This window comes from Pseudophryne corroboree, chromosome 7 (assembly GCF_028390025.1).
Source record: "Pseudophryne corroboree isolate aPseCor3 chromosome 7, aPseCor3.hap2, whole genome shotgun sequence".
Taxonomy (NCBI): Eukaryota; Metazoa; Chordata; class Amphibia; order Anura; family Myobatrachidae; genus Pseudophryne; species Pseudophryne corroboree.
The window spans coordinates 121859891-121879073 of NC_086450.1; the positions used below are offsets into that span (position 1 = coordinate 121859891).

Consider the following 19183-nt stretch of genomic DNA (forward strand, 5'->3'; position numbering starts at 1 on the left):
GTTTAAAACGTGTTTTATTGCGTCTCAGGGCGCTCCCCCCCAGCGCCCTGCACCCTCAGTGACCGGAGTGTGAAGTGTGCTGAGAGCAATGGCGCACAGCTGCGGTGCTGTGCGCTACCTTATTTGAAGACAGGAACGTCTTCTGCCGCCGATTTTTCCGGACCTCTTCGCTCTTCTGGCTCTGTAAGGGGGCCGGCGGCGCGGCTCCGGGTCCCATCCAGGCTGAACCTGTGATCGTCCCTCTGGAGCTAATGTCCAGTAGCCTAAGAAGCCCAATCCACTCTGCACGCAGGTGAGTTAGCTTCTTCTCCCCTTAGTCCCTCGATGCAGTGAGCCTGTTGCCAGCAGGTCTCACTGAAAATAAAAAAACCTATTTAAACTTTTACTCTAAGCAGCTCAGGAGAGCCACCTAGATTGCACCCTTCTCGTTCGGGCACAAAATCTTAACTGAGGCTTGGAGGAGGGTCATAGGGGGAGGAGCCAGTGCACACCAGCTAGTCCTAAAGCTTTTACTTTGTGCCCAGTCTCCTGCGGAGCCGCTATTCCCCATGGTCCTTTCGGAGTCCCCAGCATCCACTAGGACGTTAGAGAAATGGTTGATACTATTTTAGGTTTTAGGAATTAATTGATTTTAGCTTAATATATATAAAAGAACATCTTTATGTTACAGTATATGTACAATTTTGGCCCATTATTTATTTATTTTTTAATAAAAAGTAATATTAAATAAAAATTATAGTATTGTTATTAATACAGCATTTTCCTAATATAACACAAACGGATATATACTGTACTTATAAAGAGACAGCTATGACCTCAAAATTTAAAGCAACATTATTATTGAGTACAAAGCCTTGCATGTTTTGCATTTAAAATTAGTGTTACATGCAATTTTGAGGTTATCTTTTGAGAAGCTGTGACTTGCAGTACCCCCCAAAGTGCCAAACAGGTTGGTCCTGAATCTGTTTTTGGCAATTTCTATAGAGGAAGCCTCTTGAACTGTGTGAGACAATGAGTGGAATTCAAATGATATACAGGTTGAGTATCCCATATCCAAATATCCGAAATACGGAATATTCCGAAATACGGACTTTTTTGAGGGAGAGTGAGATAGTGAAACTTTTGTTTTTTGATGGCTCAATGTACACAAACCTTGTTTAATACACAAAGTTATTAAAATATTGTATTTAATGACCTTCAGGCTGTGTGTATAAGGTGTATAAGAAACATAAATGAATTGTGTGAATGTACACACACTTTGTTTAATGCACAAAGTTATAAAAAATACTGGCTAAAATGACATTCAGGCTGTGTGTATAAGGTGTATATGAAACATAAATGCATTCTGAGCTTAGACTTGGGTCCCATCACCATGATATCTCATTATGGTATGCAATTATTCCAAAATACGGAAAAATCCGATATCCAAAATACCTCTGGTCCCAAGCATTTTGGATAAGGGATACTCAACCTGTATCACACCCAATCTCCTGTCTAAAATGATCCCGTTATCGTTCATATCGCGCCCATAGTTATCAGGTTTAGCCGTGTAAATGGCTAGGTGCCTCGCTACTCCAAGGGTAGCAAGCTGAAAATAAGATTTTACTTACCGATAAATCTATTTCTCGTAGTCCGTAGTGGATGCTGGGACTCCGTCAGGACCATGGGGATTAGCGGCTCCGCAGGAGACAGGGCACAAAAATAAAAGCTTTAGGACTAGGTGGTGTGCACTGGCTCCTCCCCCTATGACCCTCCTCCAAGCCTCAGTTAGGATACTGTGCCCGGACGAGCGTACACAATAAGGAAGGATTTTGAATCCCGGGTAAGACTCATACCAGCCACACCAATCACACCGTACAACCTGTGATCTGAACCCAGTTAACAGTATGACAAACGTAGGAGCCTCTGAACAGACGGCTCACAACAATAACAACCCGATTTTTTTGTAACAATAACTATGTACAAGTATTGCAGACAATCCGCACTTGGGATGGGCGTCCAGCATCCACTACGGACTACGAGAAATAGATTTATCGGTAAGTAAAATCTTATTTTCTCTGACGTCCTAGTGGATGCTGGGACTCCGTCAGGACCATGGGGATTATACCAAAGCTCCCAAACGGGCGGGAGAGTGCGGATGACTCTGCAGCACCGAATGAGAGAACTCCAGGTCCTCTTTAGCCAGGGTATCAAATTTGTAGAATTTTACAAACGTGTTCTCCCCCGACCACGTAGCTGCTCGGCAGAGTTGTAATGCCGAGACCCCTCGGGCAGCCGCCCAAGATGAGCCCACCTTCCTTGTGGAATGGGCCTTGATAGATTTAGGCTGTGGCAGGCCTGCCACAGAATGTGCAAGTTGAATTGTGCTACAAATCCAACGAGCAATCGTCTGCTTAGAAGCAGGAGCACCCAGCTTGTTGGGTGCATACAGTATAAACAGCGAGTCAGATTTTCTGACTCCAGCCGTCCTTGAAATATAAATTTTCAATGCCCTGACAACGTCCAGCAACTTGGAATCCTCCAAATCGCTAGTAGCCGCAGGCACCACAATAGGCTGGTTCAGGTGAAACGCTGAAACCACCTTAGGCAGAAACTGAGGACGCGTCCGCAGTTCTGCCCTGTCCGAATGGAAAATCAGATATGGGCTTTTATACGATAAAGCCGCCAATTCTGACACTCTCCTGGCTGAAGCCAGGGCCAGTAGCATGGTTACTTTCCATGTAAGATATTTCAAATCCACCGATTTGAGTGGCTCAAACCAATGGGATTTGAGAAAATCCAAAACTACATTAAGATCCCACGGAGCCACTGGGGGCACAACCGGGGGCTGTATATGTAGTACTCCTTTTACAAAAGTCTGGACTTCAGGAACTGAAGCCAATTCTTTCTGGAAGAAAATCGACAGGGCCGAAATTTGAACCTTAATGGACCCTAATTTGAGGCCCATAGACAATCCTGTTTGCAGGAAATGTAGGAATCGACCCAGTTGAAATTCCTCCGTCGGGGCCTTCCTGGCCTCACACCACGCAACATATTTTCTCCAAATGCGGTGATAATGTTGTGCAGTCACCTCCTTCCTGGCTTTTACCAGGGTAGGGATGACCTCTTCCGGAATGCCTTTTTCCCTTAGAATTCGGCGTTCAACCGCCATGCCGTCAAACGCAGCCGCGGTAAGTCTTGGAATAGACACGGTCCCTGCTGAAGCAGGTCCCGTCTTAGAGGTAGAGGCCACGGATCTTCCGTGAGCATCTCCTGAAGTTCCGGGTACCAAGTTCTTCTTGGCCAATCCGGAGCCACGAGTATCGTTCTTACTCCCCTTTGCCGTATAATTCTCAGTACTTTTGGTATGAGAGGCAGAGGAGGAAACACATACACTGACTGGAACACCCACGGTGTTACCAGAGCGTCCACAGCTATTGCCTGAGGGTCTCTTGACCTGGCGCAATACCTGTCCAGTTTTTTGTTGAGGCGGGACGCCATCATATCCACCTTTGGTTTTTCCCAACGGTTCACAATCATGTGGAAGACTTCTGGATGAAGTCCCCACTCTCCCGGGTGTAGATCGTGTCTGCTGAGGAAGTCCGCTTCCCAGTTGTCCACTCCCGGAATGAACACTGCTGACAGTGCTATCACATGATCTTCCGCCCAGCGAAGAATCCTTGCAGCTTCTGCCATTGCCCTCCTGCTTCTTGTGCCGCCCTGTCTGTTTACGTGGGCGACTGCCGTGATGTTGTCCGACTGGATCAACACCGGCTGACCCTGAAGCAGGGGTTTTGCCAGGCTTAGAGCATTGTAAATCGCTCTTAGCTCCATTATATTTATGTGAAGAGACATCTCCAGGCTTGACCACACTCCCTGGAAGTTTCTTCCCTGTGTGACCGCTCCCCAGCCTCTCAGACTGGCATCCGTGGTCACCAGGACCCAGTCCTGTATGCCGAATCTGCGGCCCTCTAACAGATGAGCACTCTGCAACCACCACAGAAGAGACACCCTTGTCCGTGGAGACAAAGTTATCCGCTGATGCATCTACAGATGCGATCCGGACCATTTGTCCAGCAGATCCCACTGAAAAGTTCGTGCGTGGAATCTGCCGAATGGAATCGCTTCGTAAGAAGCCACCATTTTTCCCAGGACTCTTGTGCATTGATGCACAGACACTTTTCCTGGTTTTAGGAGGTTCCTGACAAGTTCGGATAACTCCCTGGCTTTCTCCTCCGGAAGAAACACCTTTTTCTGAACCGTGTCCAGAATCATTCCCAGGAACAGCAGACGTGTCGTCGGGGTCAATTGAGATTTTGAAAAATTCAGAATCCACCCGTGCTGTTGCAGCACTACTTGGGTTAGTGCTACTACGTCCTCCAGCTGTTCTCTGGACCTTGCCCTTATCAGGAGATCGTCCAAGTAAGGGATAATTAATACGCCTTTTCTTCGCAGAAGAAACATCATTTCGGCCATTACCTTGGTAAAGACCCGAGGTGCCGTGGACAATCCAAACGGCAGCGTCTGAAACTGATAATGACAGTTTTGCACCACGAACCTGAGGTACCCTTGATGTGAAGGGCAAATTGGGACATGCAGGTAAGCATCCTTGATGTCCAGGGACACCATAAAGTCCCCTTCTTCCAGATTCGCTATCACTGCTCTGAGTGACTCCATCTTGAACTTGAATTTTTGTATGTACAGGTTCAAAGATTTCAGATTTAGAATAGGTTTTACCGAGCCGTCCGGCTTCGGTCCCACAAATAGTGTGGAATAATACCCCTTTCCCTGTTGTAGGAGGGGTACCTTGACTATCACCTGCTGAGAATACAGCTTGTGAATGGCTTCCAATACCGTCGCCCTGTCTGAGGGAGACGTTGGCAGAGCAGACTTTAGGAACCGGCGAGGGGGAGACTTCTCGAATTCCAACCTGTAACCCTGAGATACTACCTGCAGGATCCAGGGGTCCACCTGTGAGTGAGCCCACTGTGCGCTGAAATTCTTGAGTCGACCCCCCACCGCGCCTGAGTCCGCTTGTAAAGCCCCAACGTCATGCTGAGGGCTTTGCAGAAGCCGGGGAGGGCTTCTGCTCCTGGGAGGGAGCTGCTTGGTGCACTCTCTTACCCTTTCCTTTGCCTCGGGGCAGATATGACTGTCCTTTTGCCCGCTTGTTCTTATAGGAACGAAAGGACTGCGGCTGAAAAGACGGTGTCTTTTTCTGTTGGGAGGGGACCTGAGGTAAAAAGGTGGATTTCCCGGCTGTTGCCGTGGCCACCAAATCCGATAGACCGACCCCAAATAATTCCTCCCCTTTATACGGCAATACTTCCATATGCCGTTTGGAATCCGCATCACCTGACCACTGTCGCGTCCATAAACTTCTTCTGGCAGATATGGACATCGCACTTACTCTCGATGCCAGAGTGCAAATATCCCTCTGAGCATCTCGCATATAAAGAAAAGCATCCTTTAATTGCTCTATAGTCAATAAAATACTGTCCCTATCCAGGGTATCAATATTTTCAGTCAGGGAATCCGACCAAACCACCCCAGCACTGCACATCCATGCTGAGGCGATGGCTGGTCGCAGTATAACACCAGTATGAGTGTATATACTTTTCAGGGTAGTTTCCAGCCTCCTATCAGCTGGATCCTTGAGGGCGGCCGTTTCAGGAGACGGTAACGCCACTTGTTTTGATAAGCGTGTGAGTGCCTTATCCACCCTAGGGGGTGTTTCCCAGCGCACCCTAACCTCTGGCGGGAAAGGATATAATGCCAATAACTTCTTTGAAATTAGCCGTTTTCTATCGGGGTTAACCCACGCTTCATCACACACTTCATTCAATTCCTCTGATTCAGGAAAAACTACAGGTAGTTTTTTCAGACCCCACATAATACCCCTTTTTGTGGTACTTGCAGTATCAGAGATATGCAAAGCCTCCTTCATTGCCGTGATCATATAACGTGTGGCCCTACTGGAAAATACGTTTGTTTCTTCACCGTTGACACTAGATTCGGTGTCCGTGTCTGGGTCTGTGTCGACCGACTGAGGTAAAGGGCGTTTTACAGCCCCTGACGGTGTCTGAGACGCCTGGACAGGTACTAACTGGTTTGCCGGCCGTCTCATGTCGTCAACTGATTTTTGTAACGTGCTGACATTATCACGTAATTCCATAAACAAAGCCATCCATTCCGGTGTCGACTCCCTAGGGGGTGACATCACCATTACCGGCAATTGCTCCGCCTCCACACCAACATCGTCCTCATACATGTCGACACACACGTACCGACACACAGCAGACACACAGGGAATGCTCTTATCGAAGACAGGACCCCACTAGCCCTTTGGGGAGACAGAGGGAGAGTTTGCCAGCACACACCCAAGCGCTATAAATATATAGGAACAACCCTACAGAAGTGTTGTTTCCTTTATAGCAGCTTAATATATCAATATCGCCAAAAAAGTGCCCCCCCTCTCTGTTTTTTTACCCTGTTTCTGTAGTGCAGTGCAGGGGAGAGTCCTGGGAGCCTTCCTCGCAGCGGAGCTGTGCAGGAAAATGGCGCTGTGTGCTGAGGAGATAGGCCCCGCCCCCTATTTCGGCGGGCTCTTCTCCCGGTGTTTGTGAGACCTGGCAGGGGTTAAATACATCCATAAATCCCCAGGGGCTATATGTGATGTATTTTTAGCCAGAACAAGGTATTATCATTGCTGCCCAGGGCGCCCCCCCCAGCGCCCTGCACCCTCAGTGACCGCTGGTGTGAAGTGTGCTGACAACAATGGCGCACAGCTGCAGTGCTGTGCGCTACCTCATGAAGACTGAAAAGTCTTCTGCCGCCGGTTTCTGGACCTCTTCACTTTTCGGCATCTGCAAGGGGGTCGGCGGCGCGGCTCCGGGACCGGACTCCATGGCTGGGCCTGTGTTCGATCCCTCTGGAGCTAATGGTGTCCAGTAGCCTAAGAAGCCAATCCATCCTGCACGCAGGTGAGTTCACTTCTTCTCCCCTAAGTCCCTCGTTGCAGTGAGCCTGTTGCCAGCAGGACTCACTGAAAATAAAAAACCTAATAACTTTTTCTAAGCAGCTCTTTAGGAGAGCCACCTAGATTGCACCCTGCTCGGACAGGCACAAAAACCTAACTGAGGCTTGGAGGAGGGTCATAGGGGGAGGAGCCAGTGCACACCACCTAGTCCTAAAGCTTTTATTTTTGTGCCCTGTCTCCTGCGGAGCCGCTAATCCCCATGGTCCTGACGGAGTCCCAGCATCCACTAGGACGTCAGAGAAATAATGATACCATGCCCCTGAGGGCAGAAACAGAATGGGTGTGGAAAGGGGTGAAAATAATTGAATCCCGCCCAATGAGTTCCAGAGAACAGAGTTAAAACCTTGACACACAGATAAAGTATAAAGTATTAACCAGCCCTGATTATCCTGTACTAATTGTTTATCTGTGTTTTCTGCTATTAAAGAATGACTAGAACATCAGCGGCAGCAGAATTAATCTGGAGAACAGTATCATATACTGTAGGTTGTAAGATTATTCAGTTGTTAAAACAAATACATTTACAAATGTAGTACTTACTGTATGATTGAACTTGTTAGTTTATAATGGAACATGTCTAGATGTACAGTAAGACAGTAATGCAATGCAGACATCCAAATGTGTTTGGCCAAATACAATACTGTACATCTCATTGCTAGAGTGATTACTTGTATGTATTATGAGATAAGTGACCAGGCTGAGCTGTGATTGGACGGTACAAAATGTCTATTCATTTTAAAGTTGTTCTCTATCTTCAGATTACTTTCATTTACTAACTTGTGCTTGTCCTCCCACAACTTTTACTTTGAATATTGTTTTATTTTTTTTTCCCTTCCTACTGCCTTTTTCACAAAAGCCTTTAAATCAAGTACACAATTAATTATTCTTGCTACACGTGGATATCATACAAGTGGCTTATACCCCTTTTCCACTTACGAGCACGGGTCGCAGCCGGGAGCCTGACACGGGAGCTGCCCCCTGCTGCGACCCGTGCTCGGCCCCTTTCCCATCAGCAGTCACAACCCGGCATATGCCGGGTTGGTGACGCTTCTAGTGACGCTGCAGGGGCGGCGCAGGGAGATCACATGATCTCCCAGCGCCGCCCTTCCATACAGTGTAAATGGGAGCCGTGTCGCATCGACACGGCTCCCGTTTACACTACAACCCTACCCGGATCATTCCCGTGTCCTACCCAGGTAAATAGCCGGGTAGGATTCACGGGTCACTTGATCCGGGTTAACCCTTTTCCACTTGCAAAAAACACGGGTAAATGCGCGCCCCCGTGCATTTACCCGTGTTTTTTTAGCTAGTGGAAAAGGGGTATAAATGTAATAGCCTCTGAGTTCAGGAGGTGCGGAAATTTTGTGCGAGTGTGCCCGTTTTTTTTAAAGCAGCAATTATTTACAAGGTAAAACCAGCTTGCCTTCCAAATGAGCCCGGCACTAAGGGGCCCTACACACTAGCCGATCCGCCGCCGACCTGCCCGACGGCGGATACGGCCGACGGGCTACCCGGCGGCGGGGGGGCAGTGATGGGGGGAGTGAAGTTTCTTCACTCCCCCCGTCACGCGGCTCCATTGAAGTGCAGGCAAATATGGACGAGATCGTCCATACTGGCCTGCATGCACAGCCGACGGGGGACCAGCGATGAACGAGCGCAGGGCCGTGCATCGTTCATCGCTGGAGCCTCCACACTGAAAGATATGAACGAGTACTCGTTCATTTATGAACGAGATCGTTCATATCTTTCAAAAAATCGGCATGTGTGTAGGGCCTATAAGTTTCACTTATGGAACGGCCAACTTACAGATTTTTGTTCACAGCCCCATAGGCTGCTAGCAAAATCCTGCGACTCATGTACTAAAAGGGGAAGCGAGGGGTGTCAGTTCGGGTGCTATTGCCAGCGTGTATCAGTACTTTGCACACTTTGCTGGGAATTGTATTTACCAATATAAATTATGTGATTACATGATGCTTCAACCAACCTCACATAATAATAACATAATAATTAAACAAATAATTTATTCCATACTGAACTCACACTCACCTTCTGGTTAGCATAATATGGGTCGAGATCCTCCAAGGGTTCTGATACCATTCCTGGTGGGATTTCACCGTATATAAATGGCAGTGTTTTGCCAGCTTCCAAGTCACTATTTGGTTTTGGAGCACATTCTTGGTCCTCTTGCTTGAACTGTCCATATTTTTCCTCAAAAATACGTTTCTCAATTGCTCGACTTGATTCCCTTGTAAAATATCGGAAGCTGTCAGGTCCGGGTGGTACAAGTCGCTGCTGCTCCATCTTTTCATCCTGCTCTTTTTATTTACCATCTAGCTTCAAGCATGGCAAAACCCTAATTAAAGAAACATAATTAAACATTGTTTCATAATTAAATAACCAGTAACACAAAAGAAGAAAAATTCCACAAACTCAATTAATTTTTTTGCAAAACATTTCATGCTTCTGACCAGATAATAAAGCAGGGGTGGGGAACCTCAGGCCCGAGGGCCATATAAGGCCCTCAAAGCCACTTGATCCGGCTCGGCCAGGCTCACCTAAACGAGAGGAGATGCAGAGCACCCACTGAGATTTTACCACCAGCGGGCGCCCGACTCAGCAGCAGCCGGAGGCAGGAGCTCACTCCTGAGCTTCAGCTTCTGGCTCAGGCAGTGTACATGTGTGGCTGTGCGGCGCTATGGGAGAGACGTCATGACATATCTCCCATAGTTCCGAGGAAAGGGAGGGCAGCGGTCCGGAAGCAGGAGCAGGGCTGGTGAGCAATGCAGGTTTTTTTTTCCTTTTAATGTGTGTGTGTGTGTGTGTGTGTGTGTGTGTGTGTGTGTGTGTGTGTGTGTGTGTGTGTGTGTGTGTGTGTGTGTGTGTGTGTGTGTTAAGTGCCACTACTAGGGTGCATATTTAATGGGGCATAACTACAGGGGGCATATCTAATGGGGCATAACTACTGACGGGGCATATCTAATGGGCTAAAACAACTGGCATATCTAATGGGGCATAACAACTGACTGGGGGGCAAATCTAATCGGGCATAACAAGAGACTGGGGGCAGGCTAATTTTTGAGTTGATAATTTTTTATGGCCCCCGAAGGATTTTATAAATATCCAAATGGCCCTTTGTAGAAAAAAGGTTCCCCACCCCTGTAATAAAGGATACATAATGTAGTGTAGATTTTTTTGCAACCTATGGTACAGTTGTGCTTAAGTGTGTATTTATAATTCTGCCTCTCTTACATGCAGCCGAATTTGGGTGTAGCTAAATACATTTAATTATTCATTATAGTATAGTGTGTGTTTTTAAGAAAGCATCCAATGGGAGTCAGCTGGCATTATGACTCCAGAAGGCATCCTATCGCATGTCCTGATGCCAATATGCAAGAAAGAAAGTCTCATAATACAAAGAGGAGAAGTTACACGATTAAAGGAGAGTTTTTAGAAACTAGAAAAGAGAAGGGGGTGAGCTGTCAAACGGTTGTTACTGGGGTGACAAATACAATCAGAAAGCTTCGTTCGCCTTCCCCTCCTTCTAGCAGAAAAGAAGAGAGGAAAAATATATAGAGGTTAGGATGTATTATTATTATTATTATTATTAATAATATTATCATCATCATTAGCCTTTATTTATGAAAGGCTGCCAAAAAGCTCATTACAGAATGCTCAACAGTATGTTCCAAAAAATAAATAGATAATACACAAATGTGCGTATACACACATTATAAAAACAAAGGGGTCAATCCAATCCAGGTGCCAGTTGCCTTGTGCAACGAAAGTTCATTTTGCAATCCAATCAAAAACAAGTTTTTTGTTCGCTACCCTGGTGAGAAAAGGTAGGGATAATCATTATTTTAAGGGAAGTCGGGACTTGCTTCAGAACCATTTGGAATACCCCCCCCCCCCCCCCCCCCCCCACTCTCCACCTAATGACTAATTAGGCATTTGGACATTTTCAATTAGCTTAACTGGGCCAGTAATTGCATGTCATTTTGGGGGGATGGGTGTAAAAAAAAAAAGAATGAATGGCCGAAAAAATACCCTAAAATCAACGGTTTTGTTGGATTATGTACCCTAAATTTAATAAAAGCATTTTTTTATATTGTTACTTTAAAATGTCTGCAAATTACACCAAAAGCTATTTTTTCTTAATTTATTGCCATTCTTTTAATTTTTTCTACTTTTTTTTTACAAAAAAGCACAAATCAGCCTTTTGACACCTTTTATAAGCATCCAGTATTTTCCTTTTGTCCGCTAGCATCCTTTTATATGATTATGCTAATAAAATTGTCACTTTTTTGGATCCAGGAAGGTCTCCCCGCTTTTTAATGCACTTCTCCCACATCGCATATTGTAGAAAATTCACACATTACTATTGCGAGAACTGCAAATAGGGATTTTTAATTGTACAGTATTGGAGATTTCTCGGGTGCATGCATTCATGCAAAGTCTAGGGCCTTATTCAGTATGAACTATTAATCGGTGCACACGCGCAGCAGTCGTACTGCACATGTGCACACCGTGAGATGCGATCGCATCTCACTTATGTGAATGCCTCTGCCTGACTGACAAGCAGAGGATTAGCGGGGAGTCCGGGGCGCATAATTGGAAATGGGGGTGGGTTTGGGACCACTGCGACTCAAAAAATGGCGGCTCTGTGCCTTACTTTGCAGCCTAGCTGCGGAGGCAGGGGGCATCCACAAATCAGCAATGCGATCGCAACTGTATTGCGATTGCATCGCTGCTGGGCATTTGCATGCTAGGTGGCCTTGCCCTGTGCTGGGCAGCCCCCAGTATGTGATCGCAGCCAGCTGTAGTTTTGCAATTTTAACTGAATGAGAGCCCTAGTTGGATTGACCCCAAAGTCCTTACTGTCTGAGACCTGTACCCTAGTTTATGGATACAGCAGACAGGATCAGGGCTACAGAAATTATGGGAGGAGATAATGGCAAGAGTAAGGAAAGTATGACTAAATAAGTAAGAGAGTACTTAACATCTATTTGGTGAGACACAGAGAGGTAAGTCAGTGTCTTGTAAAGGACTGGGTTAGGGTGAGATATGATAGGATTTAATAAAGAAGTAGGTTTTCATAGCTCATTGTGGGGAGAGTATGATGGGGAGAGGAAGTCATTTCCAAACTTCAAGAGCATCACAAGTGAAATCATACAGGAGTGAGTGGGATATTTTTATCAGTTGTGATGAGAGGTGGCCATCAGTGGCAGAGGAAAGTGGGTGGGTGGGATTGTATAGAGAGATAAGGTCAGAAATATAGGATGGAGGAAATTGTGTGAAGACTTCAGAGGTGAGAGAGAGGAGTATGCAATAGACTCAGAAGAAGAAATGGATGAGCCAGTGTAGTATCTGGCAGAGCAGGGAGATAGATACAAAGCGGGTGAAGAGAAAAATGAGCTGAGAAAAAAGCATTAAGGATGAATTGGGGGGGAGAGAGGTGGAAATCGGGAAAGCAGATCAAAGGAGGTTGCAGAAGTCCATTGAGAGATTACCAGTGAGTACATGAGGGCTTCTTTTCCTCCAGGATAAGAAAGGGTCTAATTTAGAAGAAATTATGAAAGTGAATGCAACAAAAGGGCCTGAATGTAGGGTTTAAATAATACCTCTTTTATACCTACTGAGGCGGGTCGCACCGGAAGCCTGACACGGGTGCTTCCTGGCTGCGACGTGCCTCTGGCCCCTCGCAAGCGCTGTTTACAACCCGGCATATTGGGTTGGCGACGTCAGCGGTGGTGCAGCAGGGGGTGACGCTTGGAGTTTACATGATCTCCGAGCACCGCTCGTCCACACAGATTGAACAGGAACTGGTTCCATTGACCCGGCTTCCCATTTACACAGCACAGCGAGTAGGGTTGCACCCGTGTTCCACCCTGCAAGCTACCTGAGTTAGAATACTAGGTCACTCGACCCAGATTATTCCAACTGGGCCCTTTTATACAGTACAACAACACAGGTTATGCACGCTCATGTGCAGTAACCCGTATTCATAGCTTGCGATGTTAAAGGGGTATAAGAGTGTGGAGTCAAGGACAACTCCCAGACAAAGGACTTGTGGAACAGAAGAGATGATTGTTATCAATGGATAGTGAAGGTAGTGATGAGAGGGAAAACTGGAAGGTAGAGATACAACAAGCTCAGTCTTAGACATGTTAATTCTAAGACAATGGTAGGACATCAATGAGAAAATGTCAGAAATACAGCTGGAAACATGAGAGAGAAGGGAGGGGAAGAGGTCAGGGAAGGAGAGAGAGTTCTGAGTTTCAGTATCACAGAGAAAATATTAGAAGCCAAACGACCTGGTGAGCTCACCATGGAAGGCAGTATACAGGGAGAAGATAAGCTGGGGAAGAACAGAGCCCTGATATACACCAACAAGAAGTGGGAGAGGGTGGTGGCATATATACCAAAGTTATGAAGAATTCATCGAAGAAGATGGTATAAGAGGCAGCACAGAGGTCCAGATGGATGAGTAAAGAGCAATGGCCCTTCAAACTGGTAGCAAGAAGGTCATTACTGATTTTAGTGAGGGAAGTTTCAGTAGCATGGTGGGGACAAAAGCCAGGCTGGAGTTGGTCATGGAGGAAGTTGGAGGAAAGAAGGTGTTAAGAAGGCATTGTAGACAATTCGGGTAAGAAGCTTGGAGGCAAAGAGGAAGAGAGCAATGAGGCGGTAGACAGAGTCAGGGTTAAGCGTGGGCTCTATTAAGAATGGGAGAGACTAGCGCTTGGAGGGGATGGTGCCTGATGACAGAGATAGTATAATGGAAACAGGGAGAGAAGGAGCAGAGGAGATATCAAGGGGAAAAGAGGAGGGGGACTCGATAAGAACCTTAAATTCTTATCCAGAGACTGGTAAGAAGGAATCAGGGGCATAGTGTTGGCTGAGCATGTGGAGTGTAAGCTCTGGGCGTGTGCTCCAGCAGATAATATACATTTTTTTCAAAAGTATTAAATAGATTGCTGGGACCATCTGCCGGCAGAATGGCACAACAATTATGGGAATGCTGTCAGGAGAGAGTGCAACACTCCTACAGTACACATTCTGTACCCCCTAACCTCTTCTTAAAGTCTTTCTTGTCTGCAGGCCTGGAAATTGAACTGAGGAGTACATCTCTGACTGCAATGTTTCCTGTGGTCTCCCTGTCTTCTTCTCTCTGTCTCTTTATGTCTCCCTCTCCAGGGAGATGTACTAAGCCTTAAAAAGCGATACATTTCACAGTGATAAAGTACCAGCCAATCAGCTCCTAACTGCCATGTTACAGGCTGGGTTTGAAAAATGACAGGAGCTGGTTGGTTGGTACTTTATCACCGTGCAATTTATCACTTTCCAAGGCTTAGTACATTTGGCCCATCTCCTCTTAATGTTTTCCACCCTGTTGTACCTTATTGTATTTTCTCTAGTATTACCCCCACTGCTCAAGCACTACTTCTACTACACATGCTGTCCCAATGCTGTCCACCCCCCCCCCCCCTTCCCCCCCAAAAAAAATATTACTCCAGTTTGCTGACCTTATAAGTGAGTGCCAGCAGACTTTTTAGTCAGTCAGAACCCCTTACAGCTGTATCCCACGACGATAATAAGAATTTACTCACCGGTAATTCTATTTCTCGTAGTCCGTAGTGGATGCTGGCGACTCCGTAAGGACCATGGGGAATAGACGGGCTCCGCAGGAGACTGGGCACTCTAAAAGAAAGATTAGGTACTATCTGGTGTGCACTGGCTCCTCCCTCTATGCCCCTCCTCCAGACCTCAGTTAGGGAAACTGTGCCCGGAAGAGCTGACACTACAAGGAAAGGATTTGGAATCCAGGGTGAGACTCATACCAGCCACACCAATCACACCGTATAACTTGTGATAACCATACCCAGTTATCAGTATGAACAACAACAGAGCCTCAATCAACGGATGGCTCATAACAATAACCCTTTAGTAAGCAATAACTATATACACGTATTGCAGAAGAAGTCCGCACTTGGGACGGGCGCCCAGCATCCACTACGGACTACGAGAAATAGAATTACCGGTGAGTAAATTCTTATTTTCTCTGACGTCCTGGTGGATGCTGGGGACTCCGTAAGGACCATGGGGATTATACCAAAGCTCCCAAACGGGCGGGAGAGTGCGGACGACTCTGCAGCACCGAATCAGCAAACTCAAGGTCCTCCTCAGCCAGGGTATCAAACTTGTAGAACTTAGCAAATGTGTTTGAACCCGACCAAGTAGCAGCTTGGCAAAGCTGCAAAGCCGAGACCCCTCGGGCAGCCGCCCAAGAAGAGCCCACCTTCCTTGTGGAATGGGCTTTTACTGATTTTGGATGCGGCAATCCAGCCGCAGAGTGAGCCAGCTGAATCGTGCTACAGATCCAGCGAGCAATAGTCTGCTTCGAAGCAGGAGCGCCAACCTTGTTGGCTGCATACAGAATAAACAGCGAGTCAGACTTTCTGACTCCCGCCGTTCTGGAAACATAAATTTTCAAAGCCCGGACTACGTCCAGCAACTTGGAATCCTCCAAGTCCCTAGTAGCCGCAGGCACCACAATAGGTTGGTTCAAATGAAACGATGATACCACCTTAGGGAGAAATTGGGGAGGAGTCCTCAATTCTGCCCTGTCCATATGGAAGATCAGATAGGGGCTTTTACATGAAAAAGCCGCCAATTCTGACACACGCCTAGCCGAAGCTAAGGCCAATAGCATGACCACTTTCCACGTGAGATATTTTAGCTCCACGGTCTTAAGTGGCTCAAACCAGTGGGATTTCAGGAAATCCAACACAACGTTAAGATCCCAAGGTGCCACTGGAGGCACAAAAGGAGGCTGAATATGCAGCACTCCCTTTACAAACGTCTGAACCTCAGGCAGTGAAGCCAGTTCCTTTTGAAAGAAAATGGATAGGGCCGAGATCTGAACCTTTATGGATCCTAATTTGAGGCCCATAGTCACACCTGACTGTAGGAAATGCAGAAAACGACCCAACTGGAAGTCCTCTGTAGGGGCCTTCCTGGCCTCACACCAAGCAACATATTTCCGCCATATGCGGTGATAATGCTTTGCTGTCACATCCTTCCTAGCTCTTATCAGCGTAGGAATTACTTCATCCGGTATACCCTTTTCCGCTAGGATCCGGCGTTCAACCGCCATGCCGTCAAACGCAGCCGCAGTAAGTCTTGGAACAGACAGGGCCCCTGCTGCAACAGGTCCTGTCTGAGAGGCAGAGGCCATGGGTCCTCTGTGACCATCTCTTGAAGTTCTGGGTACCAAGTCCTTCTTGGCCAATCCGGAACAATGAGTATTGTTCTCACTCCTCTTTTTCTTACTATTCTCAGTACCTTGTGTATGAGAGGAAGAGGAGGAAACACATATACCGACTGGAACACCCACGGAGTTACCAGTGCGTCCACAGCTATCGCCTGAGGGTCCCTTGACCTGGCGCAATATTTTTTTAGCTTTTTGTTTAGGCAGGACGCCATCATGTCCACCTGTGGCCGTTCCCACTGATTTGCAATCTGCTCGAAGACTTCTTGATGAAGTCCCCACTCTCCCGGGTGGAGGTCGTGCCTGCTGAGGAAGTCTGCTTCCCAGTTGTCCACTCCCGGAATGAACACTGCTGACAGTGCTTGTACGTGATTCTCCGCCCAACGAAGAATCCTTGTGGCTTCCGCCATCGCCACCCTGCTTCTTGTGCCGCCCTGTCGGTTTACATGGGCGACTGCCGTGATGTTGTCTGACTGAATCAGCACTGGTTGGTCTCGAAGCAGGGGCTCCGCTTGACTCAGGGCGTTGTATATGGCACTTAATTCCAGTATGTTTATGTGCAGACGAGTCTCCTGACTTGACCACAGCCCCTGGAAGTTTCTTCCCTGAGTGACTGCCCCCCATCCGCGGAGGCTTGCATCCGTGGTCACCAGGACCCAGTCTTGTATGCCGAACCTGCGGCCCTCGAGAAGATGAGCACTCTGTCTGCAGCCACCACAGAAGAGACACCCTGGCCCTCGGGGACAGGGCGATCAGCCGATGCATCTGAAGATGCGATCCGGACCACTTGTCCAACAGATCCCACTGAAAGATCCTGGCATGGAACCTGCCGAAAGGAATGGCTTCGTATGACGCTACCATCTTTCCCAGGACTCGCGTGCAGTAATGCACCGACACCTGCCTTGGTTTCAGGAGATCCCTGACCATGGTCACTAACTCCTGAGCCTTCTCCTCCGGGAGAACTTCTGTTCTGTGTCCAGAATCATGCCCAGGAAGGGCAGACGTGTCGTTGGAATCAGCTGCGACTTTGGAATATTCAGAATCCAGCCGTGCCATAGCAACACTTCCTGAGAGTGCGCTACGCTGACCAACAACTGCTCTCTGGACCTCGCCTTTATGAGGAGATCGTCCAAGTACGGGATAACTGTAACTCCTTGCTTCCGGAGAAGTACCATCATCTCCGCCATTACCTTGGTAAAGACTCTCGGTGCCGTGGATAGACCAAACGGCAACGTCTGGAATTGGTAATGACAGTCCTGTACCACCAACCTGAGGTACTCCTGGTGAGGCGGATAAATGGGGACATGCAAGTACGCATCCTTGATGTCCAGAGATACCATAAAATCCCCCTCTTCCAGGCTGGCAATGACCGCTCTGAGCGTTTCCATTTTGAACCTGAACTTTTTCATGTAAATGTTCAAGGATTTTAAATTTAGAATGGGTCTTACCGAACCGTCCGGTTTCGGTACCACAAACAGTGTGGAATAGTAACCCCTTCCCTGCTGAAGGGGGGGTACCATTATTATCACTTGCTGGAGGTACAGCTTGTTAATAGCCGTCAGGACTATCTCCCTCCCCGTGGGAGAAGCTGGCAAGGCGGATTTTAGGTAACGGTGAGGGGGCGTCACTTCGAATTCCAGCTTGTATCCCTGAGATACAATTTGTATAGCCCAAGGATCCACTTGTGAGCGAACCCACTGGTTGCAGAAATTTCGGAGATGCGCCCCCACCGCTCCTGGCTCCGCCTGTGGAGCCCCAGCGTCATGCGGTGGACTTAGTGGAAGCAGGGGAGGACTTTTGTTCCTGAGAACTGGCTGCATGGTGCAGCTTCTTTGCTCTACCCCTGCCTCTGGCAAGAAAGGATGCACCTCTGACTCTCTTGCTTTTTTGAGAACGAAAGGACTGCATTTGGTAATACGGTGCTTTCTTAGGCTGTGAGGAAACCTGTGGCAAGAAAGTCGACTTTCCAGCTGTCGCTGTGGATACGAGGTCCGAGAGACCGTCCCCAAACAATTCCTCACCCTTATAAGGCAAAACCTCCATGTGTTTTTTAGAGTCGGCATCCCCTGTCCATTGCCGAGTCCATAAGACCCTCCTGGCAGAAATGGACATTGCATTTATTCGAGAGCCCAGCAGGCAAATGTCCCTCTGGGCATCCCGCATATATAAGACAACGTCTTTAATATGGCTAAGTGTTAGCAATTAGAGATGAGCGGGTTCGGTTCCTCGGAATCCGAACCCCCCCGAACTTCAGCCTTTTTACACGGGTCCGAGGCAGACTCGGATCTTTCCGCCTTGCTCGGTTAACCCGAGCGCGCCCGAACGTCATCATCCCGCTGTCGGATTCTCGCGAGGCTCGTATTCTATCGCGAGACTCGGATTCTATATAAGGAGCCGCGCGTCGCCGCCATTTTCACACGTGCATTGAGATTGATAGGGAGAGGACGTGGCTGGCGTCCTCTCCGTTTAGATAGAGAGTGAGACACTTGATTTACTAGTAATTTAATTTTAGTAATTTTGGGGAGCATTAGGACTGGAGTACTCAGAGAGTGCAGAGTTTTGCTGATAGTTATACTAGTGACCACCAGTTTTATTTATTATTTAAAATCCGTTCTCTGCCTGAAAAAAAACGATACACAGTCACATACCATATCTGTGCTCAGCCTCAGTGTGCTGCATGATTGATAATATCATCTATGTATATCTGACTGTGCTGAGTGCTCACTGCTCACACAGCTTAATTGTGGGGGAGACTGGGGAGCAGTTATAGCAGGAGTACATAACAGTGCACACTTTTCCTGCCAGTGTGACTGACCAGTGACCACCAGTATATTGTCTGCCTGAAAAAGTTAAACACTCGTGTGGTGGGTTTTTTTTTTTATTCTATAAACGCA

The 19183-nt window shown here is 47.4% G+C and overlaps 1 protein-coding gene across 1 annotated transcript in view; it reads right to left on the bottom strand.

Annotated features, from left to right (window-relative positions):
* LOC134944763 (sodium channel protein type 2 subunit alpha-like) overlaps window positions 1-19183 on the bottom strand; it is a 329999-nt gene that overhangs the window by 185305 nt on the left and 125511 nt on the right. Inside the window, exon 2 of the mRNA XM_063933609.1 lies at window positions 9065-9371. Coding sequence (XP_063789679.1) covers window positions 9065-9319 — 255 coding nt within the window. The 5' untranslated portion in view covers window positions 9320-9371. The remainder of the gene's footprint in view (window positions 1-9064; window positions 9372-19183) is intronic.